Source organism: Odontesthes bonariensis, chromosome 23 (genome assembly GCF_027942865.1).
Source record: "Odontesthes bonariensis isolate fOdoBon6 chromosome 23, fOdoBon6.hap1, whole genome shotgun sequence".
Taxonomy (NCBI): domain Eukaryota; kingdom Metazoa; phylum Chordata; class Actinopteri; order Atheriniformes; family Atherinopsidae; genus Odontesthes; species Odontesthes bonariensis.
The window spans coordinates 1,000,607-1,022,774 of NC_134528.1; the positions used below are offsets into that span (position 1 = coordinate 1,000,607).

Here is a 22,168-nt window from a genome sequence, read left to right on the forward strand (position 1 = left end):
ATCCAAACTAAATCCAAATGTGAACAATAATGATTAAAGATACAACAGTTAGGGTTAGGCACTGGGGGGAACAAATTCGTGGGAACAAAATTGTAAACAGCCGGTATTTTGTCAGATTTTCAACACCTTGGGGGTCTAAACGACTACTTTCTCGCCTGAAAATGTTTCAAATGTTGCTAAAGTTATATATTTACAGAGTTTATAGCTTAAGAGTAATCAGCTTTTCAGGCCATAGACTACAAACCACGTCGCGTTGACTACGTAACACTTCTTCATCGCTCTGATTGGTTGTTACGCCATCCTATTGCGTGGCGTTAAACTTGACAGACAGCCGTTTATCCCGCCCACACTGCTATCCAGCGTTATTAGACCCCTGTACAGCTAAAAGCTGTACGGGTCTGGCTTGCTAGGCTAGTAGATGTCAGATCTGGGCTTGAAAGAGGACTCGGATGCAGAGAATCCAATCAGGCAGATTTTATTAGATAATTCCAACCACCAATACGACATGATGAAATAATCAGCTATGAAAATGAAATTCTATAAAACTTAATAAATGAAAGAGGAGAAAACAACCAAAACTGCTAAGAGGAGGGAAATTAACTAAGAACTATAAACCAAAAATCACTCCCTAAGGAGGAAAGACAACTTCGTACTAGAAACAAAAACAACTAAATGCACTCTTAAAAACCGGAGGCTCTACAAAATCTTTGAAATGTTATCTATAATGAATATAACTCCCAAAGGAGGCTATCAAAAATGGCTATGAAAACTTAAGACTAGAGTACAAAATTTACAAACAAAAAAAAATCACTCACAAGGAGGCAAAGAATGGTGGCAAAGCTTCATGGGAAAATAAATCTTCAACAAACCAGAACAAACCTGTAGAGGTCAAGTAAAGATCAAATAAAGATCGAGTCCATGAATAAAAAAAAATCCAATGAGTTAACTTTCCGTAGAAAAACAAAGCAGACTGCCAACAAACATTTAAAAAAAAAAATCAGCCAAAACATTAAAACTACTGACAGTTTAAACTTTACTGATGTACAGAATTACAGAAATGTTTGGAGATGAGATCAAACATCAACCGAACAGTTATAAATGGGTTATAAATGGATTATAAATGGGTTATAAATGGATTATAAATGGGTTATAAATTTTCCAACATTTTCCTTTAATATCACTATGACTATAGTATTTGTTGAAATATTGTTGAAAATGTTAATTTTCTAAAGGATAAAGTATATGTGATTAAAATGCGATTAATTTCGATTAATTAATTTCAAAGCCTGTAGTTAACACGATTAAAAACTTTAATCGAGTTGATTTTTTAGTCCAGGATCATATCCACTTTTCGGCTAAATTCTTTTCCTCAAATATCACAGCCAAATGGTTTTTCCCCAGTGTGGACCCTCATGTGTTGCTGAAAAATAGCTTTTTGATTAAATGTTTTCCCACAAACATCACAGCTAAATGGCTTCTCTCCTGAGTGAACAGTCATGTGTCTTGAAAGATATCTTAGCTGACTAAATTCTTTTCCACAAACATCACAGCTAAATGGCTTCTCTTCTGAGTGAACAGTCATGTGTCTTGAAAGATTTCTTCGATGACTAAATCCTTTCCCACAAACATCACAGCTAAATGGCTTCCCTCCTGTGTGAGCAGTCATGTGTCTTGAAAGAGTTCTTTGCTGACTAAATCTTTTCCCACAAACATCACAGCTAAATGGCTTCTCTCTTGAGTGAACAGTCACGTGTCTTGAAAGAGCTCCTTGCAGACTAAATCTTTTCCCACAAACATCACAGCTAAATGGCTTCAATCCAGTGTGGACTTTCATGTGACTTGAAAGAGTTCCTCGCTGACTAAATCTTTTCCCACAAACATCACAGCCAAATGGCTTCTCTTCTGAGTGAACAGTCATGTGTTTTGAAAGAGTTCCTTTGTTACCAAATCTTTTCCCACAAACATCACAGCTAAATGGCTTCTCTCCAGTGTGGACTTTCATGTGATTTGAAAGACTTCCTCTGTCACGAAATTTTTTCCCACAAACATCACAGCTAAATGGCTTCTCTCCAGTGTGGACTTTCATGTGATTTGAAAGACTTCCTCTGTCACGAAATTTTTTCCCACAAACATTACAGCTAAATGGCGTCTCTCCAGTGTGGAGTTTAATGTGATTTGAAAGAGTTCTTCTGTCACGAATTTTTTTACCACAAACATGACAGCTAAATGGTTTCTCTCGTGTGTGAACTCTCAAGTGTTTTGAAAGATTTCTTCGGTCACAAAATCTTTTATCACAAACATCACAGCCAAATGGCTTTTCTCCCGTGTGGACTCTAATGTGAATTGAAAGAGTTTCTCTGTCACGAAATCTTTTCCCACAAACATCACAGCTAAATGGCTTCTCTCCTGTGTGAACAGTCATGTGTCTTGAAAGATTTCCTTGCTGACTAAATCTTATTCCACAAACATCACAGCTAAATGTTTTCTCTCCTGAGTGAACAGTCATGTGTTTTGTAAGAATTCCTCGCTCACAAAATCTTTTCCCACAAACATCACAGCCAAATGGCTTCTCTCCTGTGTGAACAGTCACGTGACTTGAAAGTTTTCCTCGCTCACGAAATCTTTTTCCACAAACATCACAGCCAAATGGCTTCTCTCCTGTGTGAACAGTCACGTGACTTGAAAGTTTTCCTCGCTCACGAAATCTTTTCCCACAAACATCACAGCTAAATGGCTTCTCTCCAGTGTGGACTTTCATGTGACTTGAAAAACTTCCTCGCTCACAAAATCTTTTCCCACAAACATCACAGCTAAATGGCTTCTCTCCTGTGTGAACAGTCATGTGTTTTAAAAGAGTTCCTTTCCTACTATATCTTTTATCACAGACAGTGCAACAAAACGCTCCTGTGTGGACTCTTGTGCGTGTCTTATTAACAAACTTTTCTCCACTGTCAGAGGAGCTGAAGGATATTTTGGCAGCGTCAGAAACGACATCATGTTTTACACTTGACTCAAGTACCATCATCTGTCCCGAATGTTTGTAACTGTCCTCTGTTTCAGGTCCAGATTTCTGCCAATAATCATCATCACTGACTTCAGTCTCAGAAGAGTCTGACGACTTGTCATCAATATTTGGTTGTAAATGACCGTGTGGATCTGGGTTTCTGGCTGGTTCTGGTCCTTCATATTCCTCTTCATCAGTTTCTGTTTTCACCTGTTCAGCTGAGCTGGTCGGAGTCTCGATTTTATGAAAGTGTGAGGGCTGAGGTTTCTCTTCATCTTCACTCTTTACAGTAACATCAGTGAGCGAGAGCCTGGTGATATCAGTCTCTTCCTGCCCATGAAGCTGCTCTTCCTCCTGATTGGTCCAGGGGTCCTCCTCTTCCTCCTTAATTTGGACGAGTGCTGGGTCCTGCTGGTCCACAGCGGAGCTCCAGGGGTCCTCCTCTTCCTCCTTAATTTGGACGAGTGCTGGGTCCTGCTGGTTCACACCGGAGCTCCAGGGAGCCTCCTCTTCCTCCTTAATTTGGACGAGTGCTGGGTCCTGCTGGTCCACACTGGAGCTCCAGGGAGCCTCCTCTTTAATCACCAACAGCTGCTGAACATCTGCAGGAAACACAAATATACATTATATTACAACACACAACTTAGCTTAAATGCATGCATCCTGCTCCTCAACAGCTTGAGTATTATTCAAAATATTGGTGGTCCGTTTCAACAAAAAAAGCAAAAAATTAGAAATTAAATATACAAATTTTATAAGGATGCACCGATACTGGTATCGGGTAGATACTATTCTAACATACTCGTACTCGTTAAAGTTAGCCGATACCATGAAGACCGCGATCAGAGGGTGTCCAAGTCCTGGTGTGCAATATACAACTACACAAAAAAAATATATATTTTATTTACTGTATCAGTACTTTGTATGTACTCGTTTCATAATACAGAGGAAAACTCTATTCCTAAAAAGAATTAAAAAAAAAAAATCCTCAGAGAACCCCATATTTCTGTTAACGCAGTTGCACAGGTGGGAATTATGAGACTGTGAAACATCAAAGGCTGAAGGACAACATGAAAACAGAGAAAGAGGGAAAATGGAGCGCTTTCTGGTGCGGAGCAAACCACCAACCACCAGAGCAGAGACTGCCGACAACCCACCACCGATGGAAAAGAGGAAAAAAAAAAAAAAACTGTCGACAGTATCATGAAAGTTACCGTCTTATGGCTTCAGTTGGACCGGGGGTGTCAGCAATCCTCAGCCCGAGTGCTTCCTGTCGGGAGAAGTTAGCCAATGCTAACTTAACTGCTAGTTAAATAATGCTTCTGCATCGTAGTACCTAAGCATCTCCCACCATGCGATTGAGCAGCTTCTTCCTTTCCCCGCTACCTGCCTGTGTGAGTTGACGCTCTCTGCTCTGGTTAAACATGATGAAGAACAGGAGGGCACGGCTCTCTGTTGAACAGGACTTGTGAGTGGCTCTCTGCTCAGTGCCACCATGATTAAAGAAATCTGGCACATGTACTCACTAATTTGTAAGTAGGCAAAATATTTACAATAGCAGGTTTCACTGATAGCTGAAATGTTGCAATGATAAATTGTAGTTTAGGACCATGGGCAATGCAGCTTCCTTGCAGTTCTCTGTGCTGAGTTTCCTTTGCCTCATTTTTAATTTTGTGACCCGTCTGGTTTAAATGAATGTTGCCGTTTCAAATTAATTTTTGAAATATTTCGTTAATAAATATTTCATGAGTAATAGTTGTCTTGTCACATTGTATTTGGCATCAGTAAATAATGATGTCCTGACGTCCTGGCCGTGGAACAGTGGACCAGCTCTATACCCTCCGCAGGATCCTGGAGGGAGCATGGGAGTTCGCCCAACCGGTCTACATGTGTTTTGTGGACTTGGAGAAGGCGTTCGACCGTGTCCCTCGGGGACTCTTGTGGGGGGTGCTCCGTGAGTATGGAGTGCCAGACTCCTTGATATGGGCTGTTCGGTCTCTGTATGACCGGTGTCAGAGTTTGGTCCGCATTGCCGGCAGTAAGTCGGACATGTTTCCTGTGAGGGTTGGACTCCGTCAGGGCTGCCCTTTGTCACCGATTCTGTTCATAATTTTTATGGACAGAATTTCTAGGCGCAGCCAGGGCGTTGAGGGGGTCCGTTTCGGTGACCTCAGAATCGGGTCTCTGCTTTTTGCGGACGATTTGGTTCTGTTAGCGTCGACGGGCCGTGACCTTCAGCTCTCACTGGAGCGGTTTGCAGCCGAGTGTGAAGCGGCTAGGATGAGAATCAGCACCTCCAAATCTGAGACCATGGTCCTCAGCCGGAAAAGGGTGGAATGCTCTTTCCGGGTCGGGAATGAGATCCTTCCCCAAGTGGAGGAGTTCAAGTATCTCGGGGTCTTGTTCACGAGTGAGGGACGAATGGAGCAGGAGATTGACAGGCGGATCGGTGCGGCGTCTGCAGTGATGCGGGCTCTGCACCGGCCCGTCGTGGTGAAGGAGCTGAGCCAGAAGGCCAAGCTCTCGATTTACCGGTCAATCTATGTTCCTACCCTCACCTATGGTCACGAGCTGTGGGTAGGGACCGAAAGAACGAGATCCTACCCTCACCTATGGTCACGAGCTGTGGGTAGGGACCGAAAGAACGAGATCCTACCCTCACCTATGGTCACGAGCTGTGGGTAGTGACCGAAAGAACGAGATCCTACCCTCACCTGTGGTCACGAGCTGTGGGTAGTGACCTAAAGAACGAGATCGCGAATACAAGCGGCCGAAATGAGTTTCCTCCGCAGGGTGTCTGGGCTCTCCCTTAGAGATAGGGTGAGAAGCTCGGTCATCCGGGAGGGGCTCGGAGTAGAACCGCTGCTCCTCCGCATCCAGAGGAGTCAGATGAGGTGGCTCGGGCATCTGGTTAGGATGCCTCCTGGGGCATCTGGTTAGGATGCCTCCTGGACGCCTCCCCGGTGAGGTGTTCCGGGCCCGTCCCACTGGGAGGAGGTCCCGGGGAAGACCCAGGACACGTTGGAGAGACTATGTTTCTCGGCTGGCCTGGGAACGCCTCGGGGTCCCCCCAGAAGAGCTGGAGGAAGTGGCCGGGGACAGGGACGTCTGGGTCTCTTTGCTCAAGCTGCTGCCCCCGCGACCCGATCCCCGGACCAGCGGAAGATGATGGATGGATGGATGGATGAATAATGATGCACATTTACAGATATTTTACATGATATGAATGATAACACGTGTTATAAGGACTATTTTGCACAATAGGTGTGCCTTGGGCACAACAAGTTTGGGAACCACTGGGCTAGTGAGACCAAAACCTGTCTTCCAATTCATTAAATTTTTTTGTGGTAGAAGTATCGGCACTCGGTATCGGCAAGTACTCAGATCCAAGTATCCGTATCGTTTTGAAAAAAAGTGGTATCGGGGCATCCCGAAAATTTTACAACATGAGTGATTTATGCTACATGTGTGTGAGCAGCTGTGGTTCAGCAGGTAGAAAGTCTGTCCTCCAACTTGGAGACTGGCAGGGAGCTTTGCATTCATAAAGCTTCCCTTGGGATAGCAAATGTGTTTGGTATTCAGATTACAATTCTGCTGCCATAATGCTGGACAGGACAAGGAAAAAAAAAAAAAAAAAGAGTCTCAATTAGTCTGGAAAGATAGTTTAATAACGTATAAGAAAGCCCTTCGTAAAGCTAGAACTGCTTATTATTCATCATTGATAGAAGAGAATAAGAATAATCCCAGGTTTCTCTTCAGCGCTGTAGCCAGTCTGACAAAGAGTCCGAGCGCTGCTGAGCCAGGTATTCCTTTAACTCTCAGCAGTGATGATTTCATGAGATTCTTTCTTAATAAAATTGTTTCAATCAGAGAGAAGATTGATGGAGTCCTTCCCACTATTATCACTGATGTATCATCAAGTACAGCAGCTTTAGAAGTATCTTTAGAACCTGATTTGTATTTAGATGGCTTCTGCCCAGTTGATCTCTCTGAACTAACAACAGCAATAGTCTCTTCTAAACCATCAACTTGTGTTTTAGACCCAATCCCAACCAGACTGTTCAAGGAGGTTTTCCCATTAATTGACACTTCCATATTGGATTTGATCAATCTGTCTTTGTTGACAGGATATGTACCTCAGACTTTTAAGGTTGCTGTAATTAAACCTTTACTTAAAAAACCTACTCTTGATTCAGAAGTGTTGGCTCATTATAGACCTATATCCAATCTCCCTTTTATGTCTAAAGTTCTTGGAAAAAATAGTTGCAGCTGAGCTTTGTGATCATGTCCACAGAAATAATCTGTTTGAAGAGTTTCAGTCAGGATTCAGAGTGCATCATAGCACAGAAACTGCACTGCTGAAAGTTACCAATGATCTCCTCTTTAGCCCTATTCGGACGGGACTAGTTCAATGGGGGGACGTATGGTAATGTTGGTTAACCAGACGACGCCAGGGAGAAGAAATGACCTATTCGGACGGGACAAGAAATCCCTGTAATATTCATCTAACATGGGAGGAGTTTTCTTGAATATAAAGCATTCTGCTCCAAAATTATTGTATACAAACGCAGAAGACTTTTTTGTTTGTTTACCTGAATGATAAGTATTACTAAAACGTATTGTACAGTATAACAGAACAGAAGATTTATTCATTTTTGACCTTAATGTAAAGTACTGCTCACCAAAAGTTTTGCTCAGGATACTTATTTTACCTGAATGTAAAGTATAGTTTAAAAAAAGGATTGCACAACGAAACTTAAGTGTAATTTTCTATTTTACACCTAATTGTTTCTGTCTTTAAAAGGATGTGACGATATATTCCGTACTTATTACCGAGGGTCGCATTCGCACGGGATTAGTATTACCTATGGTAGATACTCCGGACTGTTTCACAGGAGGTAGAATTCTCGGCAAAGTTTACCGACATACTCCGCTATCTTTACTGACATGGCGCGTTCGGACGGGACTAGATTTCCCGGTTATTATTACTTTACCCCAGGTCCCCCCATTAAACTAGTCCCGTCCGAATAGGGCTTTAGCCTCTGATAGCGGACTTGTGTCTGTGCTTGTCCTGTTGGATCTCAGAGCTGCATTTGATACGGTCGATCACAGTATCTTATTACAGAGACTTGAACATGTTCCAAGTCCCTAAGTCGACAAAGCGACACCCATCCATTGTTATCTGCGCAATTCTGCTTTTGTGTGGAGATGTCCATTTAAATCCTGGACCTATACCTCTGGATATCTGCCAATCAGCTGATCCCGAACTTTCCAAGCCAGCTGTTGCTTCTACCGGCGCGGGTTCTCGAGGTAATGCTCCAAAAAACACCATGTCTATCTGTGAAATGCTGAAAACTTCAGCCCCGGGCAGATCCATGTTAACTAATCCTACACAAGTCACCTGCCTCAAATGGCAGCAGATGAAATTGTTTCAGACTGTTAACCATGCAAGCGTGTTGTGGGACGTCAAAACGAAACCGAAAGGCATTTTTGGCGGGCATTTAAATATACGAGCATCATTTCAAAGACAGAACAACTTGAACATCTAGTGACGGACTCTAACATCGATTGAAGATGCGAGGGCTTCATACTTTGCCAATCTCATTGCAACTAGTAGACGCAATCCTAAAGTCCTATTTGACACCATTAACAACATTGTCTCTCCTGCACCTCCTGATTGGCCAATTCTGTCAAATGAGGACTGCAATTGTTTCCTCTCCTTTTTTGTAGACAAAATAAAAAATATCAGGGATAGCATTATACCCTCCTCCGACCCCCTCTCCAGCCATCAATTTGGGCCATCGATTTTGGATGCCTTCACCCCGATAGGAATTTCTCTGTATCTGTTGGGCCATTCACGTCAGAAAATACTCCTCTTTCCTGTGGCGTACCCCAAGGGTCTGTCTTGGGTCCATTGTTATTTGCTCTATACATGCTTCCATTAGGGCACATTATAAATAAATTCAGTGGTGTATCTTATCATTGCTATGCTGATGACATTCAGTTATATATCTCCTGCAAACCAGAAAACCAATCCAACTTTGCTGTTTTACAAGACTGTTTGGGTGCCATTAGTGAGTGGTTGGCAAATAACTTCCTCCAGCTGAACACTGAAAAAACAGAGGTTCTAATTATTGCACCTGAGAATTCAGCCCCCAAAACTGCCCAGAGTATTGGGTTTGTTTCATCAGCTGCTCAGTCAAAGCTAAAAAACCTTGGGGTTACCTTCGACCGAAGCATGCGCTTTGAGGAGCACATAAAATCATTAGCACGAAATTGTTCCTTCCAGCTCAGAAACATAGCAAAACTCAGGTCCATTGTGTCCCGGCCTGAGCTGGAGATGATTTGTGCATTTGTGTCTTCCCGGTTAGATTATTGTAATTCACTTTTCACATGTCTCAACATATCATCTCTGAACCGTCTACAAATTATTCAAAACACTGCAGCCAGGTTACTGACGAGATCCAACAGGATGACTCACATCACACCCATTCTACTTTCCTTACACTGGCTGCCTATAAGGTTCAGGATCCAGTTCAAAATTCTTCTCATCACATACCAAGCCCTTAATCATCAGGCACCCGGTTACATCTGTGACCTGATCCACCCCTACTACACAACCAGGTCTCTTAGGTCCTCTGACCAGAGCTTATTGACTGTCCCATGTTCAAGTGAATTATACAACATTACACACACACAAAAATAAATAGTAAAAGGAACGAATGTATACAAAACAAAAATTAACAAATAAAAAAATATATGTATAAATATAATCATACACATCAGTATTAGTATATTAGTAAAAATAAAATAAAGAATACTAATAATAAAATAGATAAATACAAAATAAATACAAACAAAAGTGATGCCAAATGAAATCTGGACATGAAGTTTCAAGAGTTCAGCTGTATAAGCCTATTCAGATGCCTAAGTACTTGAGCTGGAGAGGGTCGCTAATTGAATATAAGCCAGGTAGGGGCCCCATTTTCGATCATAATAGAATGACTTCTTTGATTGTTTAAGTGTCGTCCTCAAACATGAAAAATCAGAAGTTATTCTTATGGGTGATTTCAATTTAAATTTGCAAGACACAAAACGTAGAAAAAAGCTTAAAGATATTGTCAAAACGTTTCAGATGACCCAGATGATTTGTAAACCTACAAGAATAACAAATTCTTCTCAAACACTTAGACTTAATTTTTACAAACAAACCAGATAGGATTAAAAAGACTTATGACCTCATTACGGGGCTATCAGATCATAACCTTATCCTGGCCTCTAGAAAGCTGAAAAAAGAACGTTATAGAAATCAAAGTTCAATGAAGGAGAAATCAAGCATACCTGTTATCTCACTAAAAGACGTGGCCCTCATTGAAAATGAAATAAAGCAATTCAATTTGAGTGGCACCATTGGTAGCATGCGCTGTGAACCAGCTTGTATTGATCTAATGTCAACTGTTAAAGATATTTTTCTGAAATACACAAAAATAAGGGGCAAAAAAACTAATGCAAAACGAAATTTACCTTGGTTTAACAGTAATCTCTGGGAGTCAATGAAAAAAAGAGATGCCTCACTTAAAAAGTTCCTGATATCAAAATTAAGTACTGATCATCTGATTTTTAAAGATCTTAGAAATAAAGTCACTGAGTAACTGAGTTTGACCTTTCCAAAGTCCTTAGCCTGTGACGACTCTGCTTTTAACTTATCCCCTACAAATGTGGCGAAGGTTGAAAAAATCATCTCAACCCGACAAATAGTAAAGCCAAAGACATACATGGTCTTCATACAGTATTTTTAAAATAACACAAGGCATCCATTACGCTCTACTTCCTAAACTCCTCCCATCGATGCTTTCCACTTCCGTTCTGGCGGGCTCCGGTTTGTTTTGCTAGCTAGCTCCGATATCGACGCAGTGAGAAAAAGGATAGAAAACCTTAAGAGGAAAAGTGGTTTGGGAACGACATGTGCAGTAGTTGGCTGTACAAACTCAAGAAAGCACTTGGACGAGTGGTTAGATAGAGAGTGCTTTGACAAATGTCTGCATACATGTGGAAAGAGCAATCCAGAGACTGAAGATCTATAAGATTTGATCCCAGACCGTTCCCATCATGGCACGTAAACTGGACAAGATCAGAATGCCTCATGAGGTTTAGAATCTTGCCTTGTGTCCCTGTGTGCATAGTATATGTTTAACAGTTAATATTGTAAATTATTATTATAGTGATGTAATTGTGTGGGGTCATTTTGTATTTCACTTTTTAATCCCTGTTAGGATTAAATACATGATCTTTCTAGTTGAAGCCATTTGTTTCATTTCCTCAAAACAATTAATTAATCCAGATTTATTAATGTAAAGTATGAGTTTACTATGAATGAACTGTGTTAAAAGAAATTGTAACACTCTAAGGAAGATAGGGCACTCATGATCCTAGTTCAGTGCAATAATGAAATAAAATTACATCAACCTTTATTTTCAATTTTGTACAACAATATATTCGACATTATATTACATTATGTAAACAACAGACATCTGTTGGCACGCTTGGGCACCTACATAGGGCAGTTTATTTTGGTTTTAAAATGCATCAACGATTTTCGGGAGCATGTGGGAAAAGTGAAATGTACGCAGCCTTGTGATATTCTCCTGAACAAAGCCTTGGTCGTAGGGTACTTTTATTTCTAGGTGCTCAGTTTTGTATGTTATGTTGGGCCACGTCGTCACGTTATCCTCCCAGTCCTGCACCGAATTTGGGTGGGGGATAGTAACTCCATCTCCAGTTAACGTATTTAAACTCTGTTCCCATTGTAAGGACATTATTAGCTATACGATCTGCGAGTGGGCTGTCAAAGCTAGCATCATCTGTTTACATTGGCAAACGCTGCGTAAACTACTTCCGGCAGAAATTAAGCGCATTTGTGGAGGGTAATGGCGCCGCCCAGGGTTTGTCGCTTTAAATTGCCTATAAAGTTAACTAGTCACAAGTTTGCTAGTTTTTTTTAAACTCTTACACTGAATGTTTGCTGCTTCAATCCAGATGAGTATTGAAAAATATTTTCCGCGGCTGAAAAAGAGACGTGTTGAGGATGAGGACCAGCCCGAACCGCATTTTGCTTTAATCTTCAGGTGAAAACAGACCTCAGGAACAGACTTCCAGGAGAACACCTGGCAGCTTGCCTGAGGATCTCCATCAATGGACCCCGTCCTGATGATAAGGCATTAGAATCTTTTTTTTTTAGCAAGCCCCGCAAAATCAGGTGCTCTGACAAAACATGCAGACTTTGCAGCAAGTAGTCTGTTGATACAAAATGTACTATAGTATTTGGTAGAGGTAAAGACATTTGAAGATGTGAATATTAATACAATAAAGTTCTGTGTGACCAATTATTAACGAAGGAATTATTTTGAAGAATTTTTATTTTTTAACCCCCCCCACCGGTGGCCCACCACCACACATTGCCTTCAGATCTTTGGGAAACACTAGCCCCTTTCACACTGAGGAAGAACCAGTGTTTAATTCGCGAATTTAGTGTGTCCGCTGTTCCTTTCACACTGACGATCCGGGCTCGGGTGTCAACTCAATTCGCCATTCGACCCGTGTCGGACCATAGTCTTTTTGCCGAGCCGAATTTGATGTGAAAGCAATTGACGCGGGATGGACGTGGGCGTGGCGTGACGAGGTTTGCTGCGACATCCGAAAATGCTTTCTCCACTCGTCGTGATCAAAACTGTTCAGAGCATTGGACCAAAACACCAACCCTTGTGGTCTTGCCATCGTCCACACTCCTTGCAGACACATGTGTGTTCAGAGCCACGACAGCTAAACGTCTTCGTCGATTGCGTCGACGCTGTTCGCGTTCTTCTACTTCAAATTGTGAATGGATTTCCTCAGCCGCGGCCGCTGTATTTGGGCAGGATGGGCAGAGCCCCGCCCGCCACACCCCCAACCTTTCCGAAATAAATAAAATAAAAAAATAAAATATTTATTTCAACTTCAATCACAGTGGGAATCGTATTACACCATATTGTGGAATCTGTTTTTATTTTCGCTGAAATATAGCCTACCTCCAGTGTGGCTGCTTAACGTTAGATCTGTGGCCACTGGCCAGGGCAGATGCCCCTACGTAGCATAATATCATGAAACATTTAGCGCGCCTGTATAGATGCTACTGGGGCAAGTGTATGATCTGCCCTGGACATGAAAAGGACTCAAAGGGTTTAAGAAATATATCACTCCGCCCATCTAGCCAGTGGGAACTTCAGTGCCGCCATATTCCCCTACAAACTTGTTGGATAAAACAGATAACTATGTCGGATTTGATGAAGGATATTGGCTGTTTAATCCGGATTCACGTTTGTGGTAGGTAAAGATTTTACTTTATAGTTGCTATCTTACAAAGTTTAAGTGATTGTGAACGAAGTCTTTGCAAAATGGGAAACTGGGAGTGATTTAATGAAATATCTTAGCCTGATGAGCAAAGCAATGTTGAGACAGTAAACAATGTGTTGACAGCTTCGTACATGTACAGTAGGTTACTTGTCTGCTAGCTTAGGTTTCCCCAAGACTAGCTAAAAACGTTGCTACACACTGTCCCGCCTACTGCTATATTACTCTGCACCTCAGGAGCGAGTCAGTCTGATAGTAGGCTACAGTGAGGGAAGTTTTAAGCATGGCTGCTAGCATCGAACCTGTACTCAATGGCGTTGAGTTTCTCTTGGAGAACCCATTTGAAAGACTAGATTTGGGAACCAAATTGGCTATTAAAAACCTCGGCCCCCATAAACCTGATACTAATATAGTTCAGCAAACAATGGATAAGGGTAGGTCTTTCAATCGGACGTTTTCCCGTGAGTGGTATGACAAAAAGCCCTGGCTCTCTGGTTGTTCCAATAGGAATAAAATGTTCTGCTTCCCATGCTTGCTCTTCCAATCGCCTGGCACGGGGGGGCAAGGGGATATGTGGAGCACTGTCGGTGTGTGTGACATGAAGCATTTTTCGGAAAAGGCAAAAAAACACGAGTCCAGCAAGGCGCATCTCTTCGCTCATTTTCATGGTTCTTTTGTGTTTGTTGTATAGCAGACTTTTCTGCGAGTGCGTACATCCCCCCCCCGCGTATGGTTGCATAGACTATTGGCCTATTGCTCCATAAAAGCTTCCATTTTGATAACGCAGATCATCTGCCCCGCCTATTTTCCAGACCACGAGCCACTACTGGAGTTCCTCAACTTGGACATTATAGTGCTCTGGTATTCTCCGCATATGTTCTTCGGCGGCATCCCACGTTGTGACCATCCACACCCCGTAAAATAACATCTCCATGAACTGCATATACAACTGCAAAAACAAGTCCTCATCGTTGGTTTGAAACATTTGATGCAGACAGGTGTATTTAACCCTACCTCCGACGCACGGCTTGTGCCTACGTCATTGTGCACGCCAGCATTTTATGTGTTTCGTGTGACGCTCTGCCACCAGGCCACGCCCCCTGAACTCGGCTTCAGGCGGCACGGGTCACCCTGACACGCCAAGCGTTCACATTGCTCGATGAAGTGGCAATTTGGACCCGCTAAGGTAGCGGGTCGCAGTGTGAAAACAGCTATTGTCTCATGTATGAGTCCCCACACATTCTCATGCTTATCAAAGCGCTGGTTATTAGGTAAGCATGCTTGCACACATTGAGTGATATGTGAGTGTGTGTGTAAATATGTCTGGTTGCTGGTGTGTGTAGTGAGTGTGGTTGTTGGGGGAGGACGGGGAAAGTTGGACTGTTATCTGTGTGTGTGCTTGTGTCTGAATGTGTGATGAGAGTAAGAGAGAGTGTGTGCTGTTGATCCCTATTGTGCACTTGATGATTTTGGCGCCCTTGTTTCCCGTTTTCCTTTCTCTTTTTTGTCAGTGTATATTGTCTATTTTAAAATATTATGGTCTGCATATTACTTTTATCTGTCATATTTTACAATCTTAATTGTTCTTATCTTACGTGCCTACAGGGACTACAGGTGGAAATGAGCAAATGTTGCTACAACCTGGCACAAGGCATCTCTTCTCTCACCACTAATGCTTTTGTGCATCGTCCCCGTTTTAACTAAATAAATAAATGAAATGAAATGAAATTTTATTTTTTAACACTCTGACCTGAATTCAGAGAGGACAGACAATATTTAACCTAAACAAGTTAATCAGTTATTAATTGGAAAAATGTTTGCTTTCTTGATGCTGTACTGCACCCAAGATGAGATCTAACCACAAATATTTCTGTCCTGCAGCAAACAACAACACAGGAGGAGAAACTGCAGCGGAGCAGTTCGGCAATTAATTAACAATTAATCATGGTTTACTAAAAATTCTCAAATTTTCCCAAAAAGTCTGTGTGTGTTTGTATCTTCTTTTGCATTAAGACTTCCCGGACCTGGAAGAGGAACACATGGAATCAGACTCAGAATATGAAGACCACTGTTTGTATACTTAGGCCCTAATGGAAACAGGAAGTTTGCTTGAGCAAACCCAGAAATGCGATATATGTTCGTCATCTGTTGTCCTAACCTGTGGTGTCTGCTGTTGAGTGTTGTTTGTGTGTTGTCATGATCCCAAAACTGTCTAAATGATTTTCCACAGCAGAATAAATGGATAATACAGAAGATCTCATGAATGCTGGACAGCAACTTGGTGAGAATTCTGGTGTTGTCCTATAAAGGAGGATTATACCAACTGTGCTGATGTTGATCGTGAGGATGTGTTCCCTAAATAATTTGAAGTTTTTTCACAGCAAAATAAGGAGATGGTACTGGATTTCTCATTAAGGCTGCACAGCAGGTTGATGACTATTCTAATTCCTTAAAGCAAGGGTTATACCAACTGGCCAGTTGTTTTGTTTTGGGTTGTGTTAATTTTGTTATTTCTTTGATTTTCTTTTGTTTTGTTTATTTTGGTTTTGTTTGGTTTGGGGTCCATATGAAAAATAAATAATGAATGAATTGGGCATTGAAATTGAACCTTTCAAAGAGAGATACCCTAGTATAGAAATACAGTGCAAATAACATTTTGCACTACTGCGCTGCGAGATTTGCTAATATTATTCCACAGATTCAGAACCACTACAGGACGCACGGCCGGAGGACTCAGAAGCTTGAGTTCTGGGAGGCCTTTCCCATCATGCCAAGATGATGGTGGAGAACTACACAACAAAATTGTCACAAAAGAAAATTAGTTAGGGAGGGGATGCTGAATATCCCTCAGGAAAGCGATGTACTGGTGACCTCTCCTACCAAGATTAGTTCCGGATCAGAATGCTGAACAGACGTTCAGCCAAGAGGAGAACCGAGCACCGACAGGATTGGACCACAAGAGACCCCACGACTCGTCATGTGGTCATCTAAGAAAGATATATAATCTAAAAGAAAAGTTAATCATAATTGTTCAAGAGGCTAATATACTCATATGGTCGAGCCTTGGTTAAATTTATATTTGTTATGTTTCATTTTTAAAGTGTTTAGCTAATTCCTCTTAAAGGCTGATAATGAATCATTTTTAGAATGTCCATTGCCAGTGGGGTGACTCGGCTGTTTGGAGCGGGACCTTAGACTCTGAACGGTAATAAGTTGGTCGGTCGCCAAGTGGAACTGGGGCCATAGGTGAATTTTTCCCGGTTAAACCATCAGGTTTTCGCTCCTATTCGCTGCAAACGGTGGACGAGCCTGCTGGTAATGTTAATGGCCGTATGCAATGTTTGAGTGTCAGTAGAATAGAAATGATGAGAAATTTTTTGATTAATCAGTGTTCTGTTGTTATGGTACTAATGAGGGAGCAAGGCCTTGCTAGCCACATAAGCTTTTAGGCCATTATGAACAAAGAGTCCACACAGAGGATGGGTTCGGGGCCACATACACACAATACATATAGCAAATTATTATTTTATACATATAATCTATTAAGAAATGTGCTCATTTGCGGAGTTATTATCAGTTGAGTGGGGAAGGTTTTAAACTTACTAGAAAAGAGTCTCTGTTTCTAGAATCTTGATTAATACTCCTGATATAGAAGGTTTTGCTAAAGCATCAGAATTATTTTCTAAATGTGCTCATTTGCAGAGTTATAATCAGTGACTTATGAAGGTCTTAACCCTCTCGGAAAGAGTTTCTGTTCCGAGTGAAATGATGGAATAGTCCGGATTTGAAGGTGTAGCTTAAGCATTAGAATTATGTTTACTATTTCCATGCCTGTGCAATGAAGACTTGCTTGCTGCTTTAATTGCAAAGAAGACCAGCTTTCACATAAGCTTACATAATAACACATGAAGTCACATCAAAAGGGGGATGACAGATGTCTCCTAACTGGTTGTGCTACATCTCAAAAGGTAAGTGGCTCTTGCAGTTTGGGGGGTGGCTGCTAAAGTCTTGCTACTGCTAATACAGATGTGACACAATACAGAAAATAACAGTCCTACCTCAGTTATTTGACTGAATTAGTTGAAATGATAAAATCACTTCAAAAGGGGGATTGTTTTAATTGGCTTTGTTCTTAGACATTATGAATGAAATAAGTCTCAGTACTTTTCCATATGACCTAAAGTGATCCAGGAGTAGAAAGACAAAACAATTAGGAAAGCCTGGGAAAGCAAGGGCAGATTCACACACACACATTGTTTGGATTACTCAGAGACATTATTTGGGTTAGTATGCATATCCAATCACATTTGATCAACACGGGATCCACCGTGGGAAACTAGAAGAGATATATGCAACTTGTTACCGGAAATCAGGGGCTCTGTCTGACGGATTCCTGCGAGAGTTCTGTCATACTGAGACCAGCGCTGAAATACTGCTCTTGTTGCCATACCAATAAACACTTCATTTTCACTTGAATTACTGCGGTCAGTTCTTGAGCCTCCTACTAAAAGAACCGAATCTAATAAAGAGATTGTGCTGCTGAAAATTAAACCATAGTGAGACCGAGCTGGACCCTTATTCATCTCTTTCCCAGATTCTTCTTTAGATTTTTGCCGTGGTATGGGTTCAGTATCGAGGTATTTCCGGCAGGTATCGTATCGAACTCAAAATGTTGGTGTGGGAACAACACTACTCTGCAGTGAAAACCTTGCACATGCACCGTGGTGTTTAGTTGCAGGTTCATTTCCCCACTTACTGAGATCTCTGCTGTCTTGTGTCTGCTCCAGTTCTGATGTGGATGCTGCAGGTACGGGGGGCACCACACTGAGTCCTCTGGGGTCCTCTGGGTGGAGGCTCCTCCTTCCAGGCATCCCTGCTGCACCTGAGATTCTCCTCTTCACCATCACTGATTACAACTGATGTTCTTTCAGATTTTAGGACGTACACGTTGGATCTTCTGCTGCTTCTAGCACAGCCGTCTGAAACGGTAAATACACAAAAGTCCACCATTCAGCCAATTATCCATTAAAACAACTTTCTAAATTCATTTCTGTGTCTTCTGCGGTGATATTCAGATGTTAATCTGTGTAAAGAATAACCACAGTTATACATATGATGCATCACACACATGGAGACACAACAGTGAACATTAGGGCCGGCACAGTATATGTATTCGTACCGAACCGTCACGGTACGGGGGTCACGGTTCGGTACGCGCATTTCCACGCAGAATACACACGGTACGGAAGTTTTCTGAACGGAACTGTTATTTTGCCAGAGTTTCCTTCAGGACCCATTTAAACACTGCCACATGCAAGCTCTGATTGGTCCGTAGAGATAGCCGCTTTCGGACAGAGTAGTTATAAGAACGCAGTTATCAGAACTGTCCTACTCGAATTTGGTTCTAATAACTGTCCTTCCCCAGCGGAGCTGTTTCAGTCTGCATTCGCACATGAGTCGGGACTGATGCGCCGCGCGCAGCCGTCCGCGTCAGTGACGTGTTAGCCGTTAGCCGTTTAGCGCCACATTCAACACCAAAACGGAACAAAACAAAACCCGAGAGAAGAAAAACACCACAAAGAAGCTAATATGGAGAGCGGGGAGGCCACCGTGTTCATGGTCTGCATGATGGTGATATTAATCATGGACAATCACATCAGGCATCTAATATCGAGGCTGGAAGAGCTCACAGAGAGTCAGGAGACGAAGGATGGAGCGCAGGAGATACTTTTTCATTTCATGAAGGAAGAAAGGAGAGCAGAGCGCCTCAGACAAAGGAGACCAGAGTAAGTTTAACTTATTAAACATGCGCCGGTTCTGTCTGTGTGGTATGATGAAACATTTCAGCCGTGATAGCATGACATGGGGCGTAGCTACCGACCACCACACACCTCCGTCAGATCGTTCTATAGAACCATGAAAAGACCCGACCAATTACGTCTCCCAAATGTATTACAACAACCCCTGGATACGAATACATGCAGAGCAAAAAAAATTACCAAAGCAATTGGAATTTACATCGCATCTGCTATGCGCCCATATTCCACTGTAGAAGAGGCAGGATTCAGATATCTGTTACATTTGCTCCAACCTCGCTACACGCCTCCTTCGGCACTGTACCGAAAATGTACCGAACCGTAGGGTCCGTACCGAGGTACATACCGAACCGTGAGTTTTTTGTACCGTTCCACCCCTCGTGAACATCAACTCTGAAAGAAAAATACATCAATCAGAAACTTTATGTTTGTTAAACACTATCTGAACATAAACTAAGCCTAGTTTTTCTATCAATGGATTTTTCAAAAATATCTTTTCTGTCTTGATGAGTCTGGAAAATTTACAGGTGACAATGTCGGATTCTTCAGGAACACATTTCTTCATACAGGTTATGTTCGTGGGTAAGACATCGATACATGTAAAATAAATAAATAAATAAATCACCACTCTGCTCGTACTACACAATGCATGTCCCTGAATGGTCCAAGACTTTCAGACAGCATCACTGGTTAGAACTGGACTGAATAACAGGGACAGAGGAAGCTTCTCTGCTTGTCAGATGTTACATTACATACACGTCTAAAAACAACACACACAGGCCTGTCACCATATCCAATAAGTCAATAAATCGTCCGATAACTTTTTCCAAGCACGATCACTTTTCTGGCCACGATATTTAAACGATGCGCATTTCTTTGTTTCCTGGCCACTCCCCTTTCCCTACCTAACCGAATGATGGGCGCTTTCACTCAGCGCAATGATTGTTGAACGTTAGAGCATTTTCAATTTTCAGTGCAGCGCAGAAGCCGCAGCTCGCGTCAAGTCAGATAGCAGCTAACGAAAGAAAAGTTATGGAACTGGTGCCGAAGAAAACGGCGAGAGCCATTACAAAATAAAAGCCATAAATATGAATGAATCATATACAGTGATTACTTATGCCTTTTTATTTTTTAATTAAAAGGTTTTTATTCAAATTAAAGGGTTGTGGGAAGTACACAATGAGTCCATGAACACATCAGAAGTGGTTTGGTGTTGATCAGTGTTGTTTTCGTCAACGATGACGAAATCATTTCGTTGACGGCACTTTTTGTCATGACGATAACGAGATAAACATAGCTCTCTGATGACGAAAACATGACGAGACGTGTGTGAGTTTTCGTTGACGAGACGAGAATGGATGAAAATGTTAGTGGGTGATCTGTCAGACGTTTAAAATGTGTGACATTTCTGCTTATTGTGTGTGTCAATTAAAACCTAAAAAGTATCTGCTGCGGCACCTTAAGGCTCGCCACAGGGATATTTTTTCGAAGGTAAGTTACAAATGCTGTTAACATAATCGATAAATTTCATAGTAAGCTAATACATTAGTACGTTTTCCACATATTCCTGGCGCAAATGGGCTGCTAACTTCAGGCTAAAGTTAGCTTTTGTTACGCTAACGTCAATTCATTATGTGTGTGTTACTTTAGCAGCATGTTTAGCCATGTTTACATTCAGTGACGGTGTGGTTATCTCTTTGTGTGTACGTTCTGTCAGCACGTAACTTGATATGTTAAACAGGTCGAGTTACTGTTATACGTAGAGTCTGCTAGCTTTAGCCTAAAAGCCACAAGTGACGTTGTGCAGCCCTAACCAGGACCTGTGCGTTTAGTGCGCTTACAGTAAAGTTGGGACACACGCACAGTACAGAATGAAAAATCAGAAAGCTTTAGGACAGGGTCAGTTAATAAGCTATGTATTTCTGTTCTGCTTGTTTGATAGTTAAGACCATACTATTTTCTTAACACGGTAGACTGTACTTATTTTTTCTTTTTTTTTTTGACTAAAACTAGACTAAAACATTTTGAGTTTTCGTCGACTAAAACTGGACTAAAACTATCACATATAGAAGTGACTAAAACTAATAAGCATTTTAGTCCAAAAGACTAAGACTAAATCTAAGATGGTTGTCGAAAACAACACTGGTGTTGATATCTTTAAAAACAAGAGAGCTATTACAAAATAAAAGCCATAAATATGAATGAATCATATATACTGATTACTTATGCCTTTTAAAAAAAATTGAAAAGGTTTTCCTTGATAATAAGGAAAACCTTGGAATTACACAATGAGTCCACGAATACATCAGAAGTGGTTTGGTGTTCATTGGTTGAATATCCAGTGAGTTATTAAAAAAATAAATTAAAAAAAAAAAAAAAAAGTCGGCGTTGCACTTTAGCGACGGTCCCTAAGCGCTCCGGCTGCCGTAGTTCACTTAGAAGTATATTCGGAGCCTTTACTCTGATCTTTCGCCAGACTTGCTTACTTTGGTGAGTTGATAAAGCCTGTGGTATGTTAGTTCTAGTTTTCTGTACAAATTAATACCATCCTGAGGCTAATTGGTGCGGTTTTCGTGACGCTAGCAGCGGTAACAAAGCAGCCGTGATTACCCTGGGCTCTCCTTACTTAGCTTTAGTGTCCATGAACTCCGGTTCCCAGTCCGGTTAATGTGCGTCCTGTCCGGTTAATGTGCGTCCTGTCCAAAGAGGGAGAAGGGTGAAGAGATCTACAAATGAGTTCTGTTTGAGTTGGATTAAACGCTGAGGAATGAGCACAAACAGCACGCTGTACTCCGAGCTGAGAGGCGGGCACACCGAGCCGGAAGCGGAAGCGCCGAAGAGGCCGGAAGCGAGAGATCTTTTTTTTTTTCGACTGTTATTCTCTTATTATTATTATTCTTATCCTTATGCTCCCCTTGGCTGGCTTTTTTGACGTTATGTACACATTTATATGTCGCTATTC

The 22,168-nt window shown here is 41.7% G+C and overlaps 1 protein-coding gene across 1 annotated transcript; it reads right to left on the minus strand.

Annotated features, from left to right (window-relative positions):
• Positions 1 to 452: 452 nt before the first annotated feature.
• Positions 453 to 22,007, minus strand: LOC142374604 (uncharacterized). The gene is made up of 3 exons (XM_075458365.1): positions 21,833 to 22,007; positions 18,147 to 18,369; positions 453 to 3,606 (listed from the first exon to the last, which is right to left on the minus strand). The coding sequence occupies exons 2-3, from the start codon at positions 18,292 to 18,294 to the stop codon at positions 1,370 to 1,372; spliced, it is 2,385 nt and encodes a 794-aa protein (XP_075314480.1). The 5' UTR covers positions 18,295 to 18,369; positions 21,833 to 22,007; the 3' UTR covers positions 453 to 1,369.
• Between the last annotated feature and the right edge of the window lie 161 nt (positions 22,008 to 22,168).